Source organism: Mytilus galloprovincialis, chromosome 3 (genome assembly GCF_965363235.1).
Source record: "Mytilus galloprovincialis chromosome 3, xbMytGall1.hap1.1, whole genome shotgun sequence".
NCBI classification, from domain to species: domain Eukaryota; kingdom Metazoa; phylum Mollusca; class Bivalvia; order Mytilida; family Mytilidae; genus Mytilus; species Mytilus galloprovincialis.
This window is the reverse complement of record NC_134840.1, coordinates 20712233-20737612: the sequence shown is the minus strand read 5'-3', so window position 1 is coordinate 20737612 and position 25380 is coordinate 20712233. Positions and strand designations below refer to the sequence as shown.

Genomic DNA, 25380 nt, shown 5'->3' with positions numbered 1-25380 from the left:
CTAAACCTCATACAAAAAAGTTGATATTTTTCTGACATTGACCTAATATTGTATATGTAGTAGTTACTTTTTATTTAGGATTAAATATAAAAAGGAATCACCAAAAATTATGGACAACATGAGAATGAAATATGGTAGCATAAAAATTTCAATTATTTTTTGTTGCCAATTGATAAACAATAAATATTTGAACCTACACATGTATGTTAAAACATCTATTTCATAATAATTTCAGAGTATGAAAAAGTTGGTGGTGCTGCAGCTAAAGTAGAAGCAGAAGTTCAAAGGTAGGTTTCCAGATTAAGTTTGGTTAAAATTTATTAATATTCATATATTTGTGAAAACAAATCAAAAGATATGGTATAAGTGCCAATGAGACAACACTCCATTTAAGTCACAATATGTAAAAAGTGATCCAATATAGGTCAAAGTATGGCCCCAACACAGAGCCTTGGCCCACAACCAACAGCAAGCTATAAAGGGTCCCAAAATGACTATTGTAAAACAGTTCAAACAGGAATACAACAGTCTAATCTGTATAAAAAATTAAAAACACTCATGAAACACACTAACAAACCACAGCCACTGAACAACAATCACATGACTGTGTTACACGGTTTTATCCACATTTTTATATATGCATTTGATGAAATAGATGTATTAAGATTTTGCTTGGAACAAAAATTATTTTTTTAGAACCCTACATTAAATTTGACTACTTATCTTTTGTTTTAATTGTTATTATTATTCTTGAAAAATGTTTGAAAGAAGTTGTGAAGATTAGAGAAGATATTGTGCTTTAAATGTTTAATTATTACTGTTAAAACTATTAACATGACAGATGTTAACTTTCAGGTTACACAAAGAGATTATGGAGATTGGAGGATCTAAAATGAAGGCAGCTCAACATAGAGTTGATGCCATTAGTAAACAGATTGATGAAGTGACAGGTCAAGTCACAAAATGTCAGGTGGCCATCAAAACATCACAAAGGTAGGCCACATGGTGAAATAAATATGTTAGGGCTCTTCCTGAGGTAAACTGATGGGGGCATGTATAACTGTTTATACATCAGCCTCCTTTGATATAAAAAAAAAATTAATTGACTAAATTAATTAGTTGCAGCCATATGAGGTAGCATATTTACCTAACGATATTGGGATATAGTTATTTAGTCGGATCTTAACATGTACTTGTGATTGTATTGATAAAAATAAACAAACAAATGTCGAAATGTTCAGGACTTAATTAAATCTGTATTTGGGTAAGATGATGCAAGCATACAATTTTTATTGCGTCTTACACTTTGAGAAGCATATAATCTTTAACTACTTTATTAATAAATATTGTGTAAAAATGTTAATTATGAGCTATGAAAGTCAATTGGCTCGAGCATTTTTCTGAGGAAGTTTTAAAAAATTTCATAGAAATATCTTTTACAGGGGGTTAGCTTTCATTAATCTTAACTATCCTATAGATTAACAAATTTTGGTTATATTTATAATTTAGAATCTTCATTGAAGGTGGAGCAGGAATGCACAGTTAATAAATTATATTGATGTGCCATTTGTATGCAAGAATGACTTCCTTTGTATTATGTGCCGTTTCGAAAAAAAGGTTATGGGAGTATTGTCTCCCTTTAACAGGTTCATTATTTTATTATTAAGTATAGGTTTCTGATATAGTTTTGAATAATAACAAAATGTATCAATTCAATATATTTCTGCTTCAGTATAGATGTTGTATCAGTCAAGCATGCAGTACGTTTAAAATGATTACATACCAATATAAAGAACCATTCATCATTTTTTAAAAAGACTATAAATGAAAATCGAAATATTTATCTCCCCTTCATGATAGATTGATTTGGAAATTAACCAGAGTTATCTAATATTAATCACAGAGAGGGACTAGCAAGCATTTTCAATGTAGTTTATTTAAGTTAAAACAATTTTCCACTATAATCAAATGTTACTTTATACAAATATAAGGACTTTGTTAGCTAAATCTACAAATTTTATTAGATATTATGAATTTTTATTATGATAGATTAATATGCTATATGAGGCTCTGTCCACCATGTACCTGTGACTGTATAAGAAAACATAACGCCTTTTGATTTTTTACTCCAGAATTCATGTTATGGATCATAAGAAAGTATTATTGACAATTACATTTCATTGGTAAAAGACTTTATTTTAAGTTTCACATTTTTGTTTGGATCTGTTTAATTTGATGATATTAAATTTTTGATTATCTCCCATGTTTAAAATTAGCAGGGGTATTATATTCTTGATAAAAATAAGTGATTGATAGATGAATGAAGATGCATAAGATCCAGATAATTAATTCTGTCTAATCTTATTTCTTTATTTACAGAAATTTGAAGAAAGCAGAAGACAAGGTTAAGTCTGTTGAAGAAGAAATACAAGAAAATAAAGATAAGATAGCTGAGTTAGATAAATTGTTTAAAACATTAGAAGAAGAGGCAACACAAGTTTTAGAGTCCTACCAACAATCTCAGGTGGGCAACTTAAGAGGGTTCAATATATTTGCTGATATATAGTCAAAATTATCATGACTGTAAGCAGTTTATATATTTTAACTGAGTTAGTTACATACATATTAACTCAAACCATTTTAAAAAACAAACTTTTCCAGCTTTGTTAAATGTTCTGCTAGATTTCATATAAACATTGTCTCTCAATTTGAATCTTACACTAGTGAAAGACTTGTCTTACAAACTTTTCAGTTATAAGTAAAAACTAGATTATTAGAAATATGTCTTCTTTTTTTTTACTGTCTTTTGTTAGTAAACAGTATTATTTTGTAGCTATTGATCAGCCAGTTTCTGGAAACTAAAATGGTTAAGTTTACAAATTGTTAAATATAACTTAATTTTTTTTTATTGTACAATGAAGTAACTGTTGAATATTTGTGTTATAGGAGAAAATGAAAGAAGCTGAGACTGCATTAAATGAAGTAAAAGCTGTAGTTGCTAAACTTGAAGAAGATGAAAATAAACTTCAAAAAGATTTTGTGGATGTCAGACATGAATTGGAAAAGTTTGAGAATATAATGAAAACAAATCAGCAGAAAATTAAACATTGGAAAAAAGAGGTTTGTCTTTTAGAAGATCTCATACTTTTGAGGTTTTATAATTGTTTTAGGTTTTGCTTAAAACTAGAACACAATTGTTGTCCCTTGACTTTCATTGTCCACGAATATAGTCCCTAGTGTGAATAGTGTGTTACTTGCCAATATTTTGTTATATCCTTTCCAAATTTATTATGCCCCACCTACGATAGTAGAGGGGCATTATGTTTTCTGGTCTGTGGCTCCATTTGTCCATCCGTCTGTGGTTCCGTTCGTCCGTCCAGGTTAAAGTTTTTGGTCAAGGTAGTTTTTGATGAAACTGAAGTCCAATCAACTTGAAACTTAGTACACTTGTTGCTTATGAGATGATCTTTCTAATTTTAATGCCAAATTAGATAATTACCCAATTTCACGGTCCATGGAACATGGAAAAGGATAGTGCGAGTGGGGCATCCATGTACTTTAGACACATTCTTGTTTCTCTATATTTTATGCCTGACATAGCAAGTACGGGGTGAAATGGCACTGTAAAAAAATTAGGGTCCTGAATTTTAAAGTAAAGTAGTGATTTGGTCCAGCTGAAAAAGGTTAAAAATTAGCATTTTGGAAGATGTAAAAAGATTTCAAGACCCCCTTAACATAAAACTGTCCAGGATCAATGTTTCTGTGATTATGCCATTTACTCATTTGAATGAAACAGCCCAAGAACTGCTGTAAGATAATGTGTTTAAAGTTGTAATGGGGTCTTTACTCTTCAGCATCAAAATAAAGATAGCATGTCTTACACTTAGATAATGTCTTTAAAGTTGTAATGGGGTCTTTACTCTTCAGGAACAAAATAAAGATAGCATGTCTTCCACTTAAATAATCAGTGCAATTCAGTTTAGTCAATTTTGTTGTCATTCAAATGTTATGTCATATGAATCCTATGATTGATTTTTTCCCCCATTGTTCATGGTCCCTTGTAGCCGGTAGATGATAACAACCATGTCCTTTGGTAGAATTGTGGATAGTTATCCAATTGGCAATTATGCCACATGTCTTTTGTTATGATTACTGCTTTATATGTAAATGATTGTTAATTTTTCAGATAGGCCATTTACAGCTGAGCCCTATAAGTGGACAAGAAGTGGGAGAGATAGCAGCTATACCTGATGAAGAGCTAGCAGAACTAGATAAGGAAGCCATACAGTATGAAATTACAGTCCTGGAAGAAAAACTAGCACAGATGAAACCAAACATGGCTGCTATTGCTGAATATAGGAAAAAGGTAACTAAAAAAATAGGTATATTGAGTAAACATATTCACATTAAATTACAGAAAAGAAAATGTTTTCTTTCATATTGGTAGGTCATAATGTTCACTAAAGAAATAGAAAAGTAAATAAAACATTTTGTAAATTAAGATAAAATATGATGTATGATTGGTCCAATTCAATCTGTAGGTTTATTATCCATTTTGTTATGTATAAAAGAAAAAGGAGCAAGTTTGATATTAGTTTGAATTTGCTTTAAGATTGAAGAAATGACATTTTTTGTTATTTTGTGGGGAAATTGACTGATAGGTATGCACACAAATTATAACTGTAGGGCATTTTTGATGTTTAAGAATATTTCTGTAGCTTTTAAGTTTGAATGATTACAAACACTTAATTTTTATTAGCTCACCTGGCCAAAAGGGCCAAGTGAGCTTTTCTCATCACTTTGCGTCCGGCGTCGTCTGTTAACTTTTACAAAAATCTTCTCCTCTGAAACTACCGGGCCAAATTAAACCAAACTTGGCCACAATCATCATTAGGGTATCTAGTTTAAAAAATGTGTGGCGTGATCCGGCCAACCAACCAAGATGGCCGCCATGGCTAAAAATAGAACATAGGGGTAAAATGCAGTTTTTGGCTTATAACTCAAAAACCAAAGCATTTAGAGCAATTCTGACGGGATAAAATTGTATATCAGGTCAAGATCTATCTGCCCTGAAATTTTCAGATGAATCAGACAACCCGTTGTTTGGTTGCTGCCCCTGAATTGATAATTTTAAGGAAACTTTGCAGTTTTTGGTTATTATCTTGAATATTATTATAGATAGAGATAAACTGTAAACTGCAATAATGTTCAGCAAAGTAAGATTTACAAATAAGTCAACATGACCAAAATGGTCAGTTGACCCCTTTAGGAGTTATTGCCCTTTATAGTCAATTTTTAACCATTTTTTGTCGAGCCTGCAACTTTTGTTGCAGAAAGCTCGACATAGGGATAGTGATCCGGCGGCTACGGCGGCGGCGGCGGCTACGGCGGCGGTGTTAGCTAACTTCTTAAAAGCTTTATATTTTAGAAGGTGGAAGAACTGGATGCTTCATACTTTGTATATAGATGCCTCATGTTACGAAGTTTCTGTCAGTCACATGTCCAATGTCCTTGACCTCATTTTCATGGTTCAGTGACCACTTGAAAAAAAAGTTCAAATTTTTTGTAATGTTGAATTCTCTCTTATTATAAGTAATAGGATAACTATATTTGATATGTGCGTACCTTGCAAGGTCCTCATGTCTGTCAGACAGTTTTCACTTGACCTCGACCTCATTTCATGGATCAGTGAACAAGGTTAAGTTTTGGTGGTCAAGTCCATATCTCAGATACTATAAGCAATAGGGCTAATATATTCGGTGTATGGAAGGACTGTAAGGTGTACATGTCCAACTGGCAGGTGTCATCTGACCTTGACCTCATTTTCATGGTTCAGTGGTTATAGTTAGATTTTTGTGTTTTGGTCTGTTATTCTCATACTATATGCAATAGGTCTACTATATTTGTTGTATGGAATGATTGTAAGGTGTACATGTCTAGCGGGCAGATGTCATGTGACCTTGACCTCATTTTCATGGTTCAGTGGTCAAAGTTAAGTTTTTGAGTTTTGGTCTTTTTATCTAATACTATATGCCATAGGTCAACTATATTTGGTGTATGGAAATATTTTATGATCTTTATGTCAGTCGCGCAGGTTTTATTTGACCGTGACCTCATTTTCACGGTTCATTGCACAGTGTTAAGTTTTTGTGTTTTGGTCTATTTTTCTTAAACGATAAGTAATAGGTCAACTATATATGTTGTATAGAAGCATTGTTAGCTGTACATGTCTGCCTGGCATGGTTCATCTGACCTTGACCTCATTTTCAAGGTTCATTGGTCTTTGTTTAGTTATCTTGGTTAATGTTAAGTTTATGATACAGTTGTTATAAAGCTTGCCCCTGTGAGATGATAATGAATAATTCATGAATATGCATGAACATTTCATGAACTGTTCATGAACAGATTTCATGAACAGTTCATCATATCTTCATGAACATTTGATGAACAATTCATGAACTGAAAATCGACAGTAATGTTCATGAACTTTAATGTTCATGAACAAGAAAGGGTTCATGATCATTGTTGTTCATGAACATTTAAATGTTCATGAACCTTTCTTGTTCATGAATTGTTCATGAACATTAAAGTTCATGAACATTACTGTCGATTTTCAGTTCATGAATTGCTCATCAAATGTTCATGAAGATATGATGAACTGTTCATGAAATCTGTTCATGAACAGTTCATGAAATGTTCATGCATATTCATGAATTATTCATTATCATCTCACAGGGGTAAATTACTGTCAAGGAGAGGATTCTGGGGGGGATTGGAACCCACCCTTTTTTAGCAAGATCAATGCATATGAAAGGGTTTATAGTACATAGTTTGAACCCCACACCTTTTTTAAAATGGCTGGATCTGCACCTGTACCCACCCAATATTAAAACTAAAGTAACTATGCGTCAGATATAATAATATAAAAGGATACATGTAAAGTTTCTGCTTCTTTCTGTAATATTTTGTTGTCTCTGTTCTTCCAAGTAGAATCGCTGAATAAATGTAACTAAAATCTCCACGGAATCTGTTTTACTATCAAAACTGGCAGCTCCAGTTTGATATTTAATCATTCAATCCCCTAAAAGTATAAAAAAAAAATCCACAAAGAATCAATTGTTCTAGATGTTTTAAAGCAATACAATTCAATTGAAATGTTGTTGCCTGTTTATACACTACATCTGAAGCTGTTAATGAATCAAATTCATTTCAAAACCCTCCCCCTTTTTATCCCCTGAAGATTAAAAAAACTGGCTACTTATTATTTTCACAAAAGAACAATTCAAACAATTCAAAAACTATAAATTTTAGGTAACTACCAATAATCATATGTGGAAACAATTATTCATTTTGTTTATATGCTTTCAGACTTTCTGATGTTGCTTTGCTCAAAGAAACCATAAAAAAATTATATTTCCTCAACAAATTATATTTTATAATAATATACACATGTCTGTCATGTTAAATTAAATTTGTAATGCACTTATCTGAAATCTTTCTGACTGGAAATGTCTTTTCCGTGTTTCCATCAGCGTAATCTCCATTTTGGTGACGTATTACCCAAGAGTGCACTTACGCTGACGTTGAGACTGTGACAATCTCGCCCCAGATAATATCGGCCAGAAGTTGATCTGTGCCGTAACGGAAGTATGAAAATAAATCAAGGGTGTCGCAAACAAATATTTATTAATATGCAGTTTTATTAAGTATAATAAAAAAAAATCTTTAGTTTAAACGGCACATGGTGCATGTGAATAAACAAGTGGACTCACTTGGAAGGTATTTTTAGGGCCGAACTGTTCAGTACGATTAAAACCACGAGGTCAAGGTTTGTTTACATTGTACATACGTTGAGAAACGTCTGTCGTTGGGCCTATCTATCATTGATCTGATATTTTTCTAAGTTATTTATATGCCGGACGACAATTAATAGAAAGGCACATATGTGAACTTGGAGAAAATCAGAATTTACATCTTTAGCAGTTTAGGGAAAGGAAGAGTAAAAAAAACCTTCTTGCAGCAAACCAGTAACAGCAGTGACAGTCCCACACGCAGTGTTACCAGTTACTAAATCATCTATTATTCATAACACATGCATATGACAGATGAACATTTCAAGAATTTCAATGATCAGCTCGTGATTCATCAAAACTTCATGAACATTCATAAAATACTTTTAATGAACATTTCATGAATTTTTATGAGCAGCTACTGATTCATCAAAACTTCATGAACATTCATAAAATACTTTTAATGAACATTTCATGAATTTTTATGAACATCTAGTGATTCATCAAAACTTCATGAACATTCATAAATACTTTTAATGAACATTTCATGAATTTTTATGAGCAGCTAGTGATTCATCAAAACTTCATGAACATTCATAAAATACTTTTAATGAACAGTTCATGAATTAAATTCATGAACCTTCATTTATGAATTATTTATGAATTTTCATGTACCATTCATGAACATTCACGAACCATTCATGATAGTTCATGAAGTCATGAATTTCTTCTCGCCGGGGTAGCTTTATACTTAGGACTATCAGCATAATATCAATGATTAGTATAGAAGGCGAGACATTTCAGCGTGTGCACTCTTGTCGTAAATCTTAGTAATCTTTTACAAAAATCTTCTCCTCTGAAACTACTGGGCCAAATGAATCTGAACTTGGCCACAATCATTATTGGGGTATTTAGTTTTTAAAAATGTGTCCAGTGACCCAGCCATCCAACCAAAATGGCTGCCACGGCTAAAAATAGAACATAGGGGTAAAATGCAGTTTTTGGCTTATAACTCAAAAACCGAAGCATTTAGAGAGAATCTGACAGGGTTAAATTGTCTATCAGGTCAAGATCTATCGGCCCTGATATTTTCACATGGATCGGACAACCCGTTGTTAGGTTACTGCCCTGAATTGGTCATTTTAAGGAAATTTGGCCGTTTTTTGTTATTATCTTGAATATTATTATAGATAGATAAACTGTAAACAGCAATAATGTTCAGCAAAACAAGATCTACAAATAAGTTTTCATGACCAAAATAGTCAATTGACCCCTTAAGGAGTTATTGCCCTTTATAGTTAATTTTTAGCATTTTTCATAAATTTTTGTACATTTTTAGAAAATATTTTCCACTGTAATTACTGGACCAAGTTCATTATAGATAGAGATAATTGTAGCAACAAGAATGTTCAGTAAAGTAAGATCTACAAACACATCACCATCACCAAAACACAATTATGTCATGAATTTATCTGTGTCCATTGTTTAATATGCACATAGACCAAGGTGAGCGACACAGGCTCTTGAGAGCCTCTAGTTTAATGTGTGGTTGATATAATATCAGTATGAATTAACCAAGTAAATTTTTGCAAAAGTTGTCCCGTTTGTAACGAAGAAAGGTATGGTAAATAAGTAAGTTGTCGCCAAGAACCTATATATACATAAGGTTGGAAAAATCATTCGAAAAGTATATGTTATTTCACAGGTCACACTCAAAGTGGCTTTTTGAAGTCAACAGGACTACATTTATTGAGACATCATTGATCCTAAACCTAAGGTTTTAATTTTTCAGTTTTCTCAACCTTAGAAACAGAAAATAGAAATTTGAATGTACTATTTTCAGCATTAAGTATTACACCAAATAAGGCCCATCCTCCCCTTTCCTACTTATAAAAAACTGGTAAAACTCATTATTAAATAAAGATCTATAGAATAACAAACATGTTTATAATGTTTTTTAGGAAGAGCTATATTTACAACGAGTAGGAGAATTAGATAAAATAACAGACCTTAGGGATTCACAGCGTAAATATTTTGATGAATTACGTAAACAGAGACTGGACGAGTTTATGGCAGGATTCAGTGTTATCACAAACAAACTGAAGGAAATGTACCAGATGATTACACTAGGAGGGGATGCTGAGTTAGAACTTGTGGACTCACTAGACCCATTCTCAGAAGGGATAGTGTTCAGGTAGGGATGAGTAAGAACTTGTGGACTCACTAGATCCATTCTCAGAAGGGATAGTGTTCAGGTAAGGCTGAGTTAGAACTTGTGGACTCACTAGATCCATTCTCAGAAGGGATAGTGTTCAGGTAAGGTTGAGTTAGAACTTGTGGACTCATTAAATCCATTCTCAGAAGGTATAGTGTTCAGGTAAGGCTGAGTTGGAACTTATGGACTCATTAGATCCATTCTCAGAAGGGATAATGTTCAGGTAAGGCTGAGTTAGAACTTGTGGACTCACTAGATCCATTCTCAGAATGGATTGTATTTAGGTAAGGCTGACTTAGAACTTGTGGACTAATTAGATCCATTCTCAGAGGGAATATTGTTCAAGTTAGGCTGAGTTAGAACTTGTGGACTCACTAGATCCATTCTCAGAAGGGATAGTGTTCAGGTAAGGTTGAGTTAGAACTTGTGGACTCATTAAATCCATTCTCAGAAGGTATAGTGTTCAGGTAAGGCTGAGTTAGAACTTATGGACTCATTAGATCCATTCTCAGAAGGGATAATGTTCAGGTAAGGCTGAGTTAGAACTTGTGGACTCACTAGATCCATTCTCAGAATGGATTGTATTTAGGTAAGGCTGACTTAGAACTTGTGGACTAATTAGATCCATTCTCAGAGGGAATATTGTTCAGGTAAGGCTGAGTTAGAACTTGTGGACTCACTAGATCCATTCTCAGAAGGGATTGTATTTAGGTAAGGCTGAGTTAGAACTTGTGGACTCACTAGATCTATTCTCAGAAGGGATAGTGTTCTGGCAAGGCTAAGTTAGAACTTATGGACTCATTAGATCCATTCTCAGAAGGGATAATGTTCAGGTAAGGCTGAGTTAGAACTTGTGGACTCACTAGATCTAAACTCAGAAGAGGTAGTGTTAAGGTAAGGCTGAGTTAGAACTTGTGGACTCACTAGATCCATTCTCAGAAGGGATTGTATTTAGGTAAGGCTGACTTAGAACTTGTGGACTAATTAGATCCATTTGAGAGGGGATATTGTTCAGGTTAGGCTGAGTAAGAACTTGTGGACTCACTAGATCCATTCTCAATAAGGGATTGTATTTAGGTAAGGCTGAGTTAGAACTTGTGGACACACTAGATCCATTCTCAATAAGGGATTGTATTTAGGTGAGTCTGACATAGTTAAAACATCCAACAGCTTCAATATCTACAGTTACAAAACAAGACAATACTAACTCACAAAAAACTTTTATATCTATTAAAAGACTACTTACTAACTCTCACTATTTATTCTACAGTATTAACTACATACTTGTGGCAAATATAAACAACGCAAACATAATCTTAATTTGCCGACAGCCTGTCATGCTCGATGGACGACAGATTGTATCATAAATATTTACAAATATTTTTATCATCATTATTACTACAGTATTAGAATGCATATTCAAACATCATACAATTCCAATGTATGTATTATCCTAAATAGACCAAAACCAAACTTCCGACTAAATGCACCCCTTCATAGACGGTCAGGGACGACCAGGAACAACTAGAGAAACGATATAAGCGACCAAAATTCTCTAGAAACCTGTGTCAGTGGATGCCAAGTGCGCAATCCGTTCTCCAGGGCCAGGTGCTAAACATGTGTGTACTAGCAAATTGAATGCAGTAAAAATATCAATGTATATACATGTACATCAAAAATGAAAGTTGAGCTAGAAAGTGACCTTATGCTTTGCTACCAGAAAGTATACCCATTGGTCACTGTGTGACCCTATTATATATTCATACGACCGTACCGTCAATACAATATTTTCCCACTATACTGAAGAATACGAAATCGGGCTGTACAGACTTCATTTGAAATTAAATGCACCCGATTTCGTATTCTTCAAATTCAATCTGATGCTCCCGAAAATATGATTATCAAACACACAACACTCTAGATACAACCACTTTTACAGATTACTGGCCATTCCCAATAGTTTGATGAACGATACATAGTTAAAATTCAACATATAGAATAGTGATATTTATACTTTGTCCTTTACTCTCGACGACCGAAACATTTTACAGCATTCCTGACGCGATTGGTAGCAGTACCTCTGGCCAAGGGAAGCCAGTCGAAATGGTACCGTACGGAATTGCTGATAAAATGTCGTCTATTTTTGGGAAGAAAGTTAAATGAACATTTAGACCACACAACCTATACAGTCTATACACAGCCTGACAACTTATTGTATTATTCTTACCACGATGCAAGAGGACAAACACATTTTGGTAGAATAATTTTAGCAAACATTTTCACACAAAAACATTTGATTTTAATTTCTTTTTATAGTTTACTTACATACTTACAATGAACTATCACTTTCAGTTGCTATTATTAGAGGTCGGTCATTTAAAAACGTATCAACCGTATCGTATACATTGACGTATCCGTATCTGCAGATTTATCAAAAAATATTATGTGATCCCGAGCTTAAGAACACCTTACGTTCGAATCAATCAATTATTCACTTTCAAAATTTACAATAATGCACGTGGTGTTTTGTAAAAATAATAATAAGGGGGTCTATCAACTACTTTTACATGCCCTTAAAAAGAAGCCAATGTAGGGCAGGTATACGAATATCGTACACAATCCTTTAATAATCAAGTTAAAAAATATTTCAAGATCTTTCATTAATAAACACACACAAAAAAATCAAATGTACTACTTATATACATGTAAGGAACTTTGAATAGTGTTCATTTGCGATGTTATCATAGGAGGTAATAGGAACACGAGCTGTCTTCAGATGTCATATAAAATACATGTACATTTAATAAAACAGTACTGAGTATCACTCTTTTTGTAAAATAACAATTTGGTTCTACGTGAGCACAAGATAGCACACAAATAAATGATTTTACCGTATTTACTCCTATCATGCTTGTAAACTGTTCCAACTATCCGGAATATCTTTAAAAGTCGGATTACATGTTCCACAAAAACTCGATATTTCCTACTTGTTTTGTTATTTTTTGCATTAGAAATTAATGAGTTGCCCATTTGCATTATTAAAAGTACATAAAATTAAAGCTCGAGATTACATACTGTTTTTTGGTATATCTGCAGATGCGGATACGTCAACGTATATGATACTGTTGATACGTCTTTAAATGACCGACTTCTAATAACGTTATTTACCATTGTAACATTATGACGTTTAAATTTTAACAACCCGATTTTGTACTTCAGCATGATTTTATGTATTTTTTTTTATCCTGATGACGATGCCCTAGGCACCGAAACATGTTGATCAATAAATTTCTGCAGCAGTCCCTAAAGTGTTGTTGTTATAAGACTCTCTACATTTTATGTTTTTTATAATAACGACCCTTCATACCCGAGGTATCCACTTTATGGACTCTACCGTACTACAGACTCACTAGGCGTTGGTTCACTTTCGTTTGTAATGTATTTTCATATGTTTACTTGTCCTGAAGACGCCATGCTTGATGGCAAATCATGAATTACAATAATACAAATAATACTTGTTGTTGGTATACTGTGTTACTATGGGAATCCACTTGTTTATTACCCTACTGCCCAATCACCACTCCTGGTGTTGATTCATTATTTATAATTACAGTTTGTACAATATTGGTATACTTTACCTATATTTTTCATTCTTTTATTAACTTTTTGATACATGTTTTCCTTAGAATTATAAACAATTGCAATTTTTCAGTGTACGACCTCCAAAGAAATCATGGAAAAACATATCTAATTTATCTGGTGGTGAAAAGACACTGAGTTCTTTGGCATTAGTGTTTGCCCTACATCACTACAGACCAACACCTCTCTATGTTATGGATGAAATTGATGCAGCTTTAGATTTTAAGAATGTTTCTATTGTTGCCAATTATATTAAAGTAAGTGGATATGTGTTATACAAATGTCATACAAGAGATATACGAAAATTAGTCATCATAAATATAATGAAAAAAAGTCAGAACCAAGGTACCAACTCAAATACTAACTTGGATAATAAGATGCAATTCTGTAGGATAGAAATTAGATTCTTTTTTGAAGGTTGTGAATCTCACTTAAAATACATGCCAAACAATTAACAATTTATGCATAGTAAATATCATTACAAAAAAAGAAAAAATTAATGACCATTCTTCAAATAATGGGAAAACAAAGGATATGGTCCATGCATAGCAAAAAACATACAAAAAGAAAAGGAACAGTGCTTTTATGCTTTTGAGTCCTTCAACCTGAAGTCAAATAAAACACTCATCTCACTGCAAGATCATAGTTACAAGATTTATGTTAACATAGCTGCAAAATCAGTGTTAATAGTATAGTTATAAGATCAGTGTGTAATGCATAATTACTAGATCAGTGTTAAAAATGATGTACTATTTTTTTCAGGAGAGAACAAGAAATGCACAGTTTATCATCATATCACTCAGAAACAACATGTTTGAACTAGCAGACAGACTTGTAGGCATTTATAAAACTGACAACTGTACAAAATCTGTGACAATTAATCCAACAAAATTGTCACTACCACTGCAAGAACAATCTATTAATACACAACAACCAGTAAACACACAACAACCAGTGGTTACATGTACATGAGGGAAAAAAGGAATCTAGCGTGATTGGATAATAAAATGATAGATGATAGAAGAAAGGCAGGTTACATCCATGTTTGATATTTTCAGTGAATGGGAAAGTCATGTACATAAAATTGAAATGCATGAAATGTATCCTGTTTATATTTGAACTAGTTGTAAACATTTTATGTATTCTATTTCCACTGTAACTCAAAAAAGATTTGCTATTTAACAATATAAGATAGTATGTTACAAGTTAACATTGAAACTTTTATGGATAAGAATATCATCTGAGTATGAACTGAGCAGATAATGCAGATGTGAATTTGAATTATAGTTAACATGTATTATCTAGTGATTAGATTTTTAATGTATCTTTATTGTATCTCATTTAACTTTACATATTCTTTCTGTAAAAACTCTTAATAATATAAACAGGTCCAGCAAAAATGTCTTAATATTTATTTGGGAAAATGGTATATTGTAGACTCTAGTAAGGTTTTATTAAACCTTGAAACACTGCTACTAGTTTGTAGCCATTAAGAAAATTGTATACAATGGTAACTGTCTTAGATACTTTTTTCAGCTTGTATGACATGTATCCTTTTGCAAGTAATATGGCAGTATAAATTAAAAAATAATTAAAAAAATATTTAAAGTGTGCCCAAACATAGATTATGTGCTAGTTTCAAGTGTAAAAGTAATAGGTCACCATGCTGGTTTTTATGATACAGACTGATTCAAATTTCTCATATTTAGTAGGGATAATGCAAATAAAAAAAATTATTATTGGTATTAAAAGAGAAAAGTCTAATTTTTCAATGAAACATGGGATCATAGCTCTTTAAAAATGCTGTTAAAAGAAAATGAATATCAACAACTCTTTTCTACAAATACATTGCAGGAAATCAATTGTTTAAAGGAATTAGTATTTGCTAGTTGTCCTGCTTATCACATGGCATATATTAGTTAGAACTAGTCATCTCAAATCAGAATAATATGTCTGGGTTGGATGACAGTTCTTCGTGCCGACTGTTTTCTGGAGAACTAAATCTAGAATTAGTTCAGCTCACTTTGAACGTCTAGTGCAAAGCGGGGTTTATATGCATATCACATTATAATTATACGGTCCTGAAAATGCATTTATTTTTTATTACCTAAATGAATGCAAATGTAAGGCACCGTCATCTCCAACAACAACTCTTATTTGGGAAGACTGAGCTTTAAGGCAATGTGTGGATCTTTGTTTATTTATTACGTCTAGGAGGTAACATATTGAAATTTCAATAAATATTTTGGATAACAAAAATGTGATTTTACACCAGGCTGCTTGATTTGATGAAGGATATTTTTATGCCCCACCTACGATAGTAGAGGGGCATTATGTTTTCTGGTCTGTGCGTACGCTCGTTGGTTCGTTGGTTCGTTCATTTGTCTGTCCTGGATCAGGTTAAACAAAATAGATTTTTTACCCCAATTTCCCGGTCCACTGAACATGGAAAATAATAGTGCGAGTAGAAGGCGTCCATGTACTTTGGACACATTCTTGTTTACTATGGATTCATTATCATTAGTGTGATACCAATTTCAGTAGATTTCGTTGTTACAGGTAACTTAAATTAAAATTTCAACGAATTACAAATTTTCTATAAGGTATTATAAAGAATTCGTCAAAACCACGAAATCAAATATCCAAATGCAAGTTTTCCTCAATCCTCAAAAAATTGATACCCACGAAAATTAATGAATCCACAGTATTCAAAATATGAATTGAATTTTGTATTTTTTGTTTCATATGTCATTGTTTTGATGTTGTACACTTTCAACTAAGTTTTCAGCCAAACTGACATACTGTGCTCCTGTTTGGAACAGAATTGTATAATAAGAAGATTCATTACATTAATGAGTTTTGTCATTGATAATCTAATTTGGACTCAATTACCACCAATTTCATGAAAAGCAGAGTGTTTCTGCTATTACCAAACCCTATTGGTATATAAATGACCAACATGGCCTACATATCTGACAGACAGAGTTTACCTGACCTCAACTTCTTTTCAATGATCAGTGATCAAGTTTAAGTTTTCATGTCCAAGTCTGTATCTCATATACTTGTGTACTACAAGCATGGTTGGGATGGTTTGGGTTTTTTTATCCCCAGAGTCTTGTCAATCAATACCAGTTGAGTATAGTCCAGTTGTGTTTATCACCATAGACTTGTTGGCAAACACAACCAGTTAAGGAAATTCACAAAGTGTTAACCATAAGAGGCTTTTTGTCAAACAATACCAGTTAAGCAAAGTCATGAAGTGTTGATCAGTAGAGGCTTGTTGGTAAACAATACCAGTTAAGCTTAGTCATGAAGTGTTTATCAGTAGAGGCTTGTCGGTAAACAACTCCAGTTAAGCTTAGTCATGAAGTGTTTATCAGTAGAGGCTTGTCGGTAAAAAATACCAGTTAAGCTTAGTCATGAAGTGTTTATCAGTAGAGGCTTGTCGGTAAACAACAGCAGTTAAGCTTTGTCATGAAGTGTTCATCAGTAGAGGCTTGTCAGTAAACAATACCAGTTAAGCTTCGTCATGAAGTGTTCATCAGTAGAGGCTTGTCGGTAAACAATAGATATAGGAAGATGTGGTGTGAGTGCCAATGAGACAACCCTCAATCCAAATAACAATTTTTTAAAAACCATTATAGGTCAATGTACGGCCTTCAACACAGAGCCTTGGCTCACACCAAACAACAAGCTATAAAGGGCCCCAAAATTACTAGATACCAGTTAAGCTTAGTCATGAAGTGTAGATCATCAGAAGCTTATTGGTGAAATAACAGTAAATCAAAGTCAGGTTGTGTTTATGACCAGAGGCTTTCTGTCAAACAATACCAGTTAAGCATATTCAGGAAGTGCTTAGCAGCAGTCTTGTCAAATAATATCAGTTAATCATAGTCAAAGTGTTGGTCACCAGAGGCTTGTTGGTAAATACTACCAGTTAAGACTTAAGAGTGATGAAGTGTTGATCAGCAGAGGCTTGTTTGTAAACAATACCAGTTGAGCAAAAATCTTGAAGTGTTTATTGGCAGAGGCCTGTTGTTAAGCAGTCAGAATGTCTTTAACACTATAGGCCTGTTGTCAAGAAACACCAGTTTATCAGTCAGAATGTCTTTAACACTAGTCCTGTTGTCAAACAATACCAGTTAAGCATAGTCAGGAAGTGTTCATCACCAGAGGCTTGTTGTCAAACAACACCAGTTAATCATAGTTAGGATGTGTTTATGCAGAGGCCTGTTGTCAAACAAAACCAGTTTGGCACAGTCGGGAAGTGTTTATCACCAGAAGCTTGTTGGTTAATAACAATACCGGTTAAACAGAGTATGAATGTGTTTATCACCAGAGTTGTAACCAATACTCGGTTATTGTCAAGATCAGTTGTTTTGTTTTGTTGGTTTAATATATTAGCTATGGATTGGGTTTTGAGAATGGAATTAAGATCATTTTTAGAAAGTTTTTAATCACACTAAAAGGAAGTTAATTAAGTTCAATTAGCCGTTGGTTTCAGAGGCGAACATTTAAAAGTTTTGCAAAATATGAATCGGTTTATTTATTTTTTCATATCAAGGCAATTAAGTTCTTGGATAAAACTAATAATAAGGTGTAATAATAATTAATTTCATTTCTGTCATAATTATTTGATAAAATAACTGATATGAAAGAATAAACGATATATGATGCACTAGTATAAAGACGAGAAGAATTTATTTATGAGGAAAGACCTCCACCCCAGAAAAGGCAAATAATTGAAAAAGAAAATTCCAATGAACTCCCCAAATCCATAGATAAGAATATAATGTATGTTAAATATGCCAAATGAATGGTCACCATAACAAATATCAAACATGGTATTAATATTCCAAATCACATGAATGACAAATGGTCCTTTTTTATGCACCACCTAGGGGCATTAGGTTTTTCGGTCTGTGCGTCCGTCCGTTCGTTCGTCCATCTGTCTCGCTTGGTTTGGTCGAGGTAATTTTTTTATAAAGATTAAGTCAAATCAACTTGAAACTTATTGTATATGTTCCCTGTGATATGATATTCTAATTTTAATGCCAATTTAGAATTTTTTATTCCTATCCAACGGTTCACTGAACATAGAAAATGATAGTACTAGCGGGACATCCGTGTACTATGGACACAATCTTGCTTGTCTATAATTTGTGGAATACATCCTCTGTGCACTAGAGGGGTTATAGTATAATCGACATAAAAGCTACAAAGTGACCACATTGCAAAATGACGAATAGACATAATCGCTCACTACAAACTTTAATACAGGATAAACATAACTAAAGGCTCCAAGGATCCTCCATTTGTTAGTCTAGTAGCTATGCATGGTTTTGTCTTATAATATGTTTCTTTTATTTAAAAAGGATCTGAAGCCAATACGCCCTTCAAAGTATGGAACATCCCCTTTTAAAATATGGAACATCTTCTTTTAAACTTCATTTAGAACACAAATGAGTATGATATGTGCCACTGGACGTTTTAAGGGCATACGATACAGTTTTGATCCTGTATTTACAAGTTCGTGAAAATTTGCATATAGGCTATTTTTTACCTGATTAATTCAAATATGTAATAAAAAATATACCTTCATGTGCTACTTTTTGAGTAAAATGAGGTCGAAATTTTGTATATTTGCTCAAAATTCAGATTTGTGGTCGTAATTTCTTTTTCGAAAGAAAGACATAACTTTTTTGTTATAAGAGATAAACACAAATTGTTTTTTGTTAAATAATCGGTAATTTCTGTATTTTATAACTATTCTAAAAAATTATGCATTTTTAATTCAGAAATCTCATATTTATCAAATGTTCATGAATTGAGGAAAATACATCATTTTTTGCTGCATGTTTATCAAAATTAAAAAAAAACTCTATTTACAGTTTTATAAAATTTGGGTCACATAATCTCCCTGCAAAATGAAACAAATTGCTGTTTTGAAAAATAGGGGTCCATGAACTCGTTTTCAAATTAAATCAGTTTAAATGATAAAAATCAGTCGAAAAATGCATCTTTTCCCGATATGTCACAGTTTGACGTCGCGAAAATAACATTTTACGTTAGCAACGTCATTACTTCCCCTGTAACTGTATCGTATGCCCTTAAGCAACCAACAATCAATCAAATGAGTATGTTAATTTGTGCATCATTGTAATTTTGCTTAGTTGCTTATGTTACCTTTTCTGAAATCACATTTGGACTTTTTTTAAACTAAGTTTTATTGTACGTATTACGGTGTGTGCTTTGGCGAAAGGTCTAGGGGAGGGTTGAGATCTCACAAAACAGTTTTGTGTCTATTACAAGTCAGGAACCTCTGACGATTGTTTGTGTTGTATTATTTTTTTTTTAGTTTAAGCTTATTTATATGTTTTGGAGTTTTGTATGACGTCCATTATCACTGAACTAGTACATATTTTAGTTTAGGAGCCAGCTGAAGCACACCTCCAGGTGCGGGATTTTCTCAATGTATCGAAGACCCATTGGTGACCTTCCGCTGTTTTCTGATCTTTGGTCGGGTTGTACCTTTGGTACATTACCCATTTCCATTCTCAATTTTAATTAATTTTAATACCTATACAGCGACAATGTTGTGCAAATTGTATTCTTTGCATAAAGAGACAAAATTTCCTGGTAATTTGGGTGTTCTTTTTCACAAAACTACAATTTCCATTGGCCAACAAAAAAGTTGTACATCTTTATATTTGCTATTTAATTAACTTCGGCCATGTTTGTTGCTCAGTTTGAAATCCAGGTATTGGTTTTAAACTATATGGATGATTTTGGCTTACTTTTGTTTCAATCATTGTCCCATTGGTTGATGAGAAAAGATTTCTATTTTTTGTAAACTATATGGATGATTTTGGCTTACTTTTGTTTCAATAATTGTCCCATTGGTTGATGAGAAAAGATTTCTATTTTTTGTATAGACGGGCAACAGATATCGTCTGCCAAGTGATGAGAATGAATACCACAAAATAACCCTTTTAACCAGGTGAGATAAAAAAAAAACACATCGAGCGACTGAAATATATTGAACAGATATTAGCATAATTTCGTTAACATAATGCAGAACTATTCAAATATTGAACATCAAAAAGTATTTGAAGTTTTCCTATGTCTGTGGTGAAGATTCGTCGTATTGTTTTAAATGTGTTCAGAACGCACTTCTGTAATGGTGCATTATGTATACTTGTAGGTATACCCTGTGTTCAATGTAATATAAATAAGCTTTCAATTGCATGCAAATGCAAGTCCAGTAACACAACACGTATATTGAATGCATATTATAAAGTTGCTGGCTTGATATCACATTTTCCCGGCTTCACTGCTTATGATTTTCAAGCCGTGTTTCTTTGAGAGAATGTTTACAGCATAGCATTATGTGTCTGTAAAATAGCTTTCAAAGGTAACTATAAATATTTTTCTCTCAAAACGTCAACGTGACTCGATCCGTCTTCAACTTTACATTCATACTCTAGCCATGTCAAGGTTTGTCCCCAGTGACAATGTTCTACTTCGTTCTCACTGTAAAACTTGCACTGTAAAGTCACAATTAGAGTATGTCCTCCTTCAAACTGCAAAGAAATGTTATTTTGTAATAATTCTTCGGTATTGCAAGTTAATTTATTAGGTAAATAGGTCCCCTTCAAATGTCCTTTATACAAGGTCACATCAAATCAATTTTACTTAGACTGTCATCTTATCTGCATTTACTAATGTTTCTTTGAGATCATATATCATTTTACGATTTAAATAAAGATTGAACATTCTTAACAGTTTTGCAATTTAACTTAACAAAAATAATTTTAAATGTTAAAATTAAAATAAAAAACTATAGTTCCCTCTTTCAGTTGCCATGGAGGATTAGAATTCACAAAAATAATTTCGTGTAAATACCACTAAGAACATCTTGATAAGCATTACTTTACTTTTGCAAGCTTCATTTGTATATGTATTTACTCCTTTAGAACACCACTAAGTGAACTTACATTTTACGAACATGGAAAGACAATGACCAGTGATATTGTTTGCCTTAAATTACCGGAGAATAAAGGCTTTTTCCCCTGGAGAAGAATCCCAGTTAGAAAAAAAAAATGGCTAAAAATTATTCCCAAAAAGACATTTTTTTTTCCCAAACAGTGCAGTCTCAGTAGTAATTGTGCCTGAATTCAAACTGAAAAACACTCATTTATACATTTTTCATGTCTAAAATGATTATATGTGCACATTTGAGGGTCTATCTATGCATCATCACTGACAATAAGTGGTCTTATTTCAAAGCAGGGTTTGACTCTTGAAAAGGGGTCTGCAAATTGAAGTTTCAATCAAATTCCTGGTTTATTCTAAATTTCCCAATTTGATAAAAATGACGCATATTTTCCCAATAAAAAAGGGTAGAGGTAGTTTTGAAAAAAAGCCAACAATATCACTGATGACTATAACCATTTTAGGCTTGACGCTAGGAGAAAAGCAAAACAATATCTTACCAGAAATACTAGGGGTACATCCTTTCTCTTTTGTCGTCTACACAGATCGTATCCTGACGTGTTAAAGTGTGATGAGTATGTAATACAGTCTTCATCTTCAGTTGTCAACTCTTCGAGTTCAATGCTTTCTCCTTGTATGACAAGTTCCCTATTATTATAAAAGAAATAACGAGAATTACCAAATGCATGAAATGGGGTTGTTTAAGCAGAATCTATTGAATTTTTAAAACTTATTATTAAGGCTAACGTACCACAATTTCAAGGAGGCATACACCACTTTGTTCATATCTTATTTATTTCTCGCCTTTTTAAAATGGCATTTTCGTTTCCGCAAAAGTTTTTACAATGAATTCCAGAAAAGACGCTCTAGCCAAAAAATAGCATATTTTGTACTATTAATGACCGAGTCTTATTTAAAATTATTCTTACGAGAAGAAAATACTCGCAAGTCATAAACATTTCAGTATAACTTACGATTAATTTCTATCATGATTTTTTTTGTGAAAATAGTCAGGTTCCTGCAATAGAACCGGAAAAAAACACCTCTAGAAAGCACTTCCAACGATGACAATTACTGCAGCATGAGACCAAATGACACAGAAGTTACCAACTATAGGTCACCGTACGACCTACAACAATGAGCAAAACCCACACCGCATATAGTCAGCTGTAAAAGGAACCGAAATGACAAATGTAAAACAATACGAACGAGAAAACTAACGGCCTAATTAATGTACAAAAAATGAATGAAAACAAATATGTAACACATCAACAAACGACAACCACTAAATTACAGGCTCCTGACTTGGGACAGGCACATACATAAATAATGTGGCGGGGTTAAACATGTTAGCGGAATCCCAACCTTCCCAACCTTTGACAGTGGGGTAACAGTACAACATAAGAACGAACTATAAAAGTTAGTTGAAAAAGGCTTTACTCATTGGATAGATATCAATAGAAATACTACACAGAGTCAAAAATTACCATTCGACAAACATTGTTGAAAAAACATTAAAGAACTTTACAAATCGTTTGGACATTCCAACCAGCAAAACACCTCAATATTCATACTCATTTTTTGTGTAAGCAGTGATCGATTGGAACCACCTAAACGACACCACGTCTAATGTGTGCACTCTCTCCACTGTTTTACTTAAGCAACTATCAATAATGCATTCAGGCAGATAGATACAGAACATATCATAAAATGTCACTGAACAAATAGTTATGTCATTAGATGCTATCAATTTTAAAATTAACTATATATTTATAGAAAATCAATTAGCTAAAAGATCACATACAAATATTTGTGAAATGACCATGTCTGATCGTCTAATGACATCACTGTAAAATAATTTAATGACATTCAGTTGATATAATTAGAAATAATGATTGTAAATACCTTAAAAAGAAATCTATTCAAGCAACTTGATCAATATCAGAAGATCAATTGCTGTGGAAAATACATTAATTTTTGTAGTAGACTGATGAATACTATTTTAATATTCAGTCTGTTTAGAGAATCAGAAAGGTTCAAATGTGAAAAAAAAACATTGACCCCTTTCCTAAGTGAGATAAAAATAGATGAGTTGAATACTTGTACAAGTATGTAGGTAAAATGGTCAATGGGCGTATTATACATGTGATATCAAACGCACAGTCATCAGCAAATTTTAACGAGTTTATTAGGTTTTAACAAGTCCTTAAAAAAATAATATTAACAAAGAAAACATATACAAGTCAAGGTAAAATATCTGAATGAGTTAATAGTATGAAATTGAATACTTACATCAGTTTTACGGGTGGCCGAATCACAACTTTAATTGCATACGTCGTATTGACGTTTAACTTAGTTGTATGAGGTTGTACAAATCTTTGTCCATCCTGTTTTTGGTAGATAGGTTTCTCGTCTTCTTTTCTGCGAATAGATAGCCAAACTTTGAAAAAGATAGCCATTTACTCTCAGATCATAAACTCGTTGTTCTTGCACACAGAGGCTACAGTCAGACCATGATCTGTAATTTGATCGTCTGCAAGTCGCTCGTGATACCGTCGCGTGCGATTACATTTTCAATATCATTATCTACGATATTCGTCATGATGATTGTACGTTGCATTGCTGCGTTACTAATTGATTGATTTTCCTGTAAAACAAAATTGCTTTATGATCGATGACAAGTTTTCTAATAAGTTCAGTGATAGTTTTTCGCTCTCTGATTGAACTCGACTGTATTCCTGTTTACAATTAATTCAATATTTGTTTACATGTGACCCTAGCTTGTTCTACTGACTCTATTATCTCATATATCTTTGGCTGATAAGGTAATACGTAGCTTATCAACATTATAAACATTTCTAAATATATACATAGAAATAATTAAATTGACAAAAATTTAGATACAACGTCATACATATATTATGATCTCTTTATCAATTATATAAATATTCTGAAAGTTTAAAGTAGTTATGATTTTAAGAAAAATACATAAAACAAAGCACCATGGTAAGAAGTGAGTACATTATCATAACAATATATTGTCTGTTTGTTAACGCTTAGTGCGACAGTTATTTCTTGTTATAGTCAGACGAGCATCGTTATATATTATTTCTCTAATTTTCATGCTATTTTGACATTTCCTGACCGGTGTGAGAAAAAGTTTCTAATCTCTAGTGAAAAATCTGTTCTCAGCAAATGATTGGTTGAAATTTAATTGTGACGTCATGAAAAAAAGCGACCATTCCTGATGACGTCACATGAAAAGTACACAACTTTCCTCAAATCTTTGAAAAGGACGTGATCTCATTAAAATCCGATGTTCTGATACGCTACCCGTTAGTGGAGGGTAGCGTATCAGAACATCGGATTTTAATGAGATTGTCAAAAGGAAGTATAAAAATCATTAGAGAAACAGATTCCACCACTTCAACTCGTGTATTACGATATTTCTCCACTCTCGACAGTTAAATTTTAATTATTTAAAAAGCTCGGCAAGCCTCGCGCTTTAAATATTAAAATTTAACTGTCTCGAGTGGAGAAATATCGTCTAAATTGAAAACTACGTTCAAACCTATGATTGCGTTGGGTAAAAACCGCAATTTTTATACGTGTGCATGTAAAACATACAGTTTACCTTTATGAAAAGATATTTAATATCCTTTATTGGATCCAACAGTCTGATTTTCCACAAGGTTCGTAGAACCGAGGAAAAATGACGTTTTCGAGATTTAATAATTTTGG

The 25380-nt window shown here is 32.9% G+C and overlaps 2 protein-coding genes across 2 annotated transcripts in view; one reads left to right on the top strand and one right to left on the bottom strand.

The window, feature by feature from the left end:
- The window catches only part of LOC143067386 (structural maintenance of chromosomes protein 4-like), a 55603-nt gene extending 39110 nt beyond the window's left edge, over window positions 1–16493 (top strand). The window contains exons 19-26 of the mRNA XM_076240614.1: window positions 236–287; window positions 856–993; window positions 2380–2524; window positions 2947–3120; window positions 4187–4366; window positions 9752–9984; window positions 13718–13901; window positions 14407–16493. Of these exons, the coding sequence (XP_076096729.1) occupies window positions 236–287; window positions 856–993; window positions 2380–2524; window positions 2947–3120; window positions 4187–4366; window positions 9752–9984; window positions 13718–13901; window positions 14407–14616 (1316 nt within the window). The 3' untranslated portion in view covers window positions 14617–16493. The remainder of the gene's footprint in view (window positions 1–235; window positions 288–855; window positions 994–2379; window positions 2525–2946; window positions 3121–4186; window positions 4367–9751; window positions 9985–13717; window positions 13902–14406) is intronic.
- A 4428-nt stretch (window positions 16494–20921) lies between these two features.
- On the bottom strand, window positions 20922–24231 carry LOC143066349 (CB1 cannabinoid receptor-interacting protein 1-like). Its single transcript, XM_076239307.1, has 3 exons — window positions 23932–24231; window positions 22140–22287; window positions 20922–21227 (listed from the first exon to the last, which is right to left on the bottom strand). Exons 1-3 carry the CDS (start codon window positions 24096–24098, stop codon window positions 21063–21065), a joined length of 480 nt encoding a protein of 159 aa, XP_076095422.1. The 5' UTR covers window positions 24099–24231; the 3' UTR covers window positions 20922–21062.
- Window positions 24232–25380: the final 1149 nt, after the last annotated feature.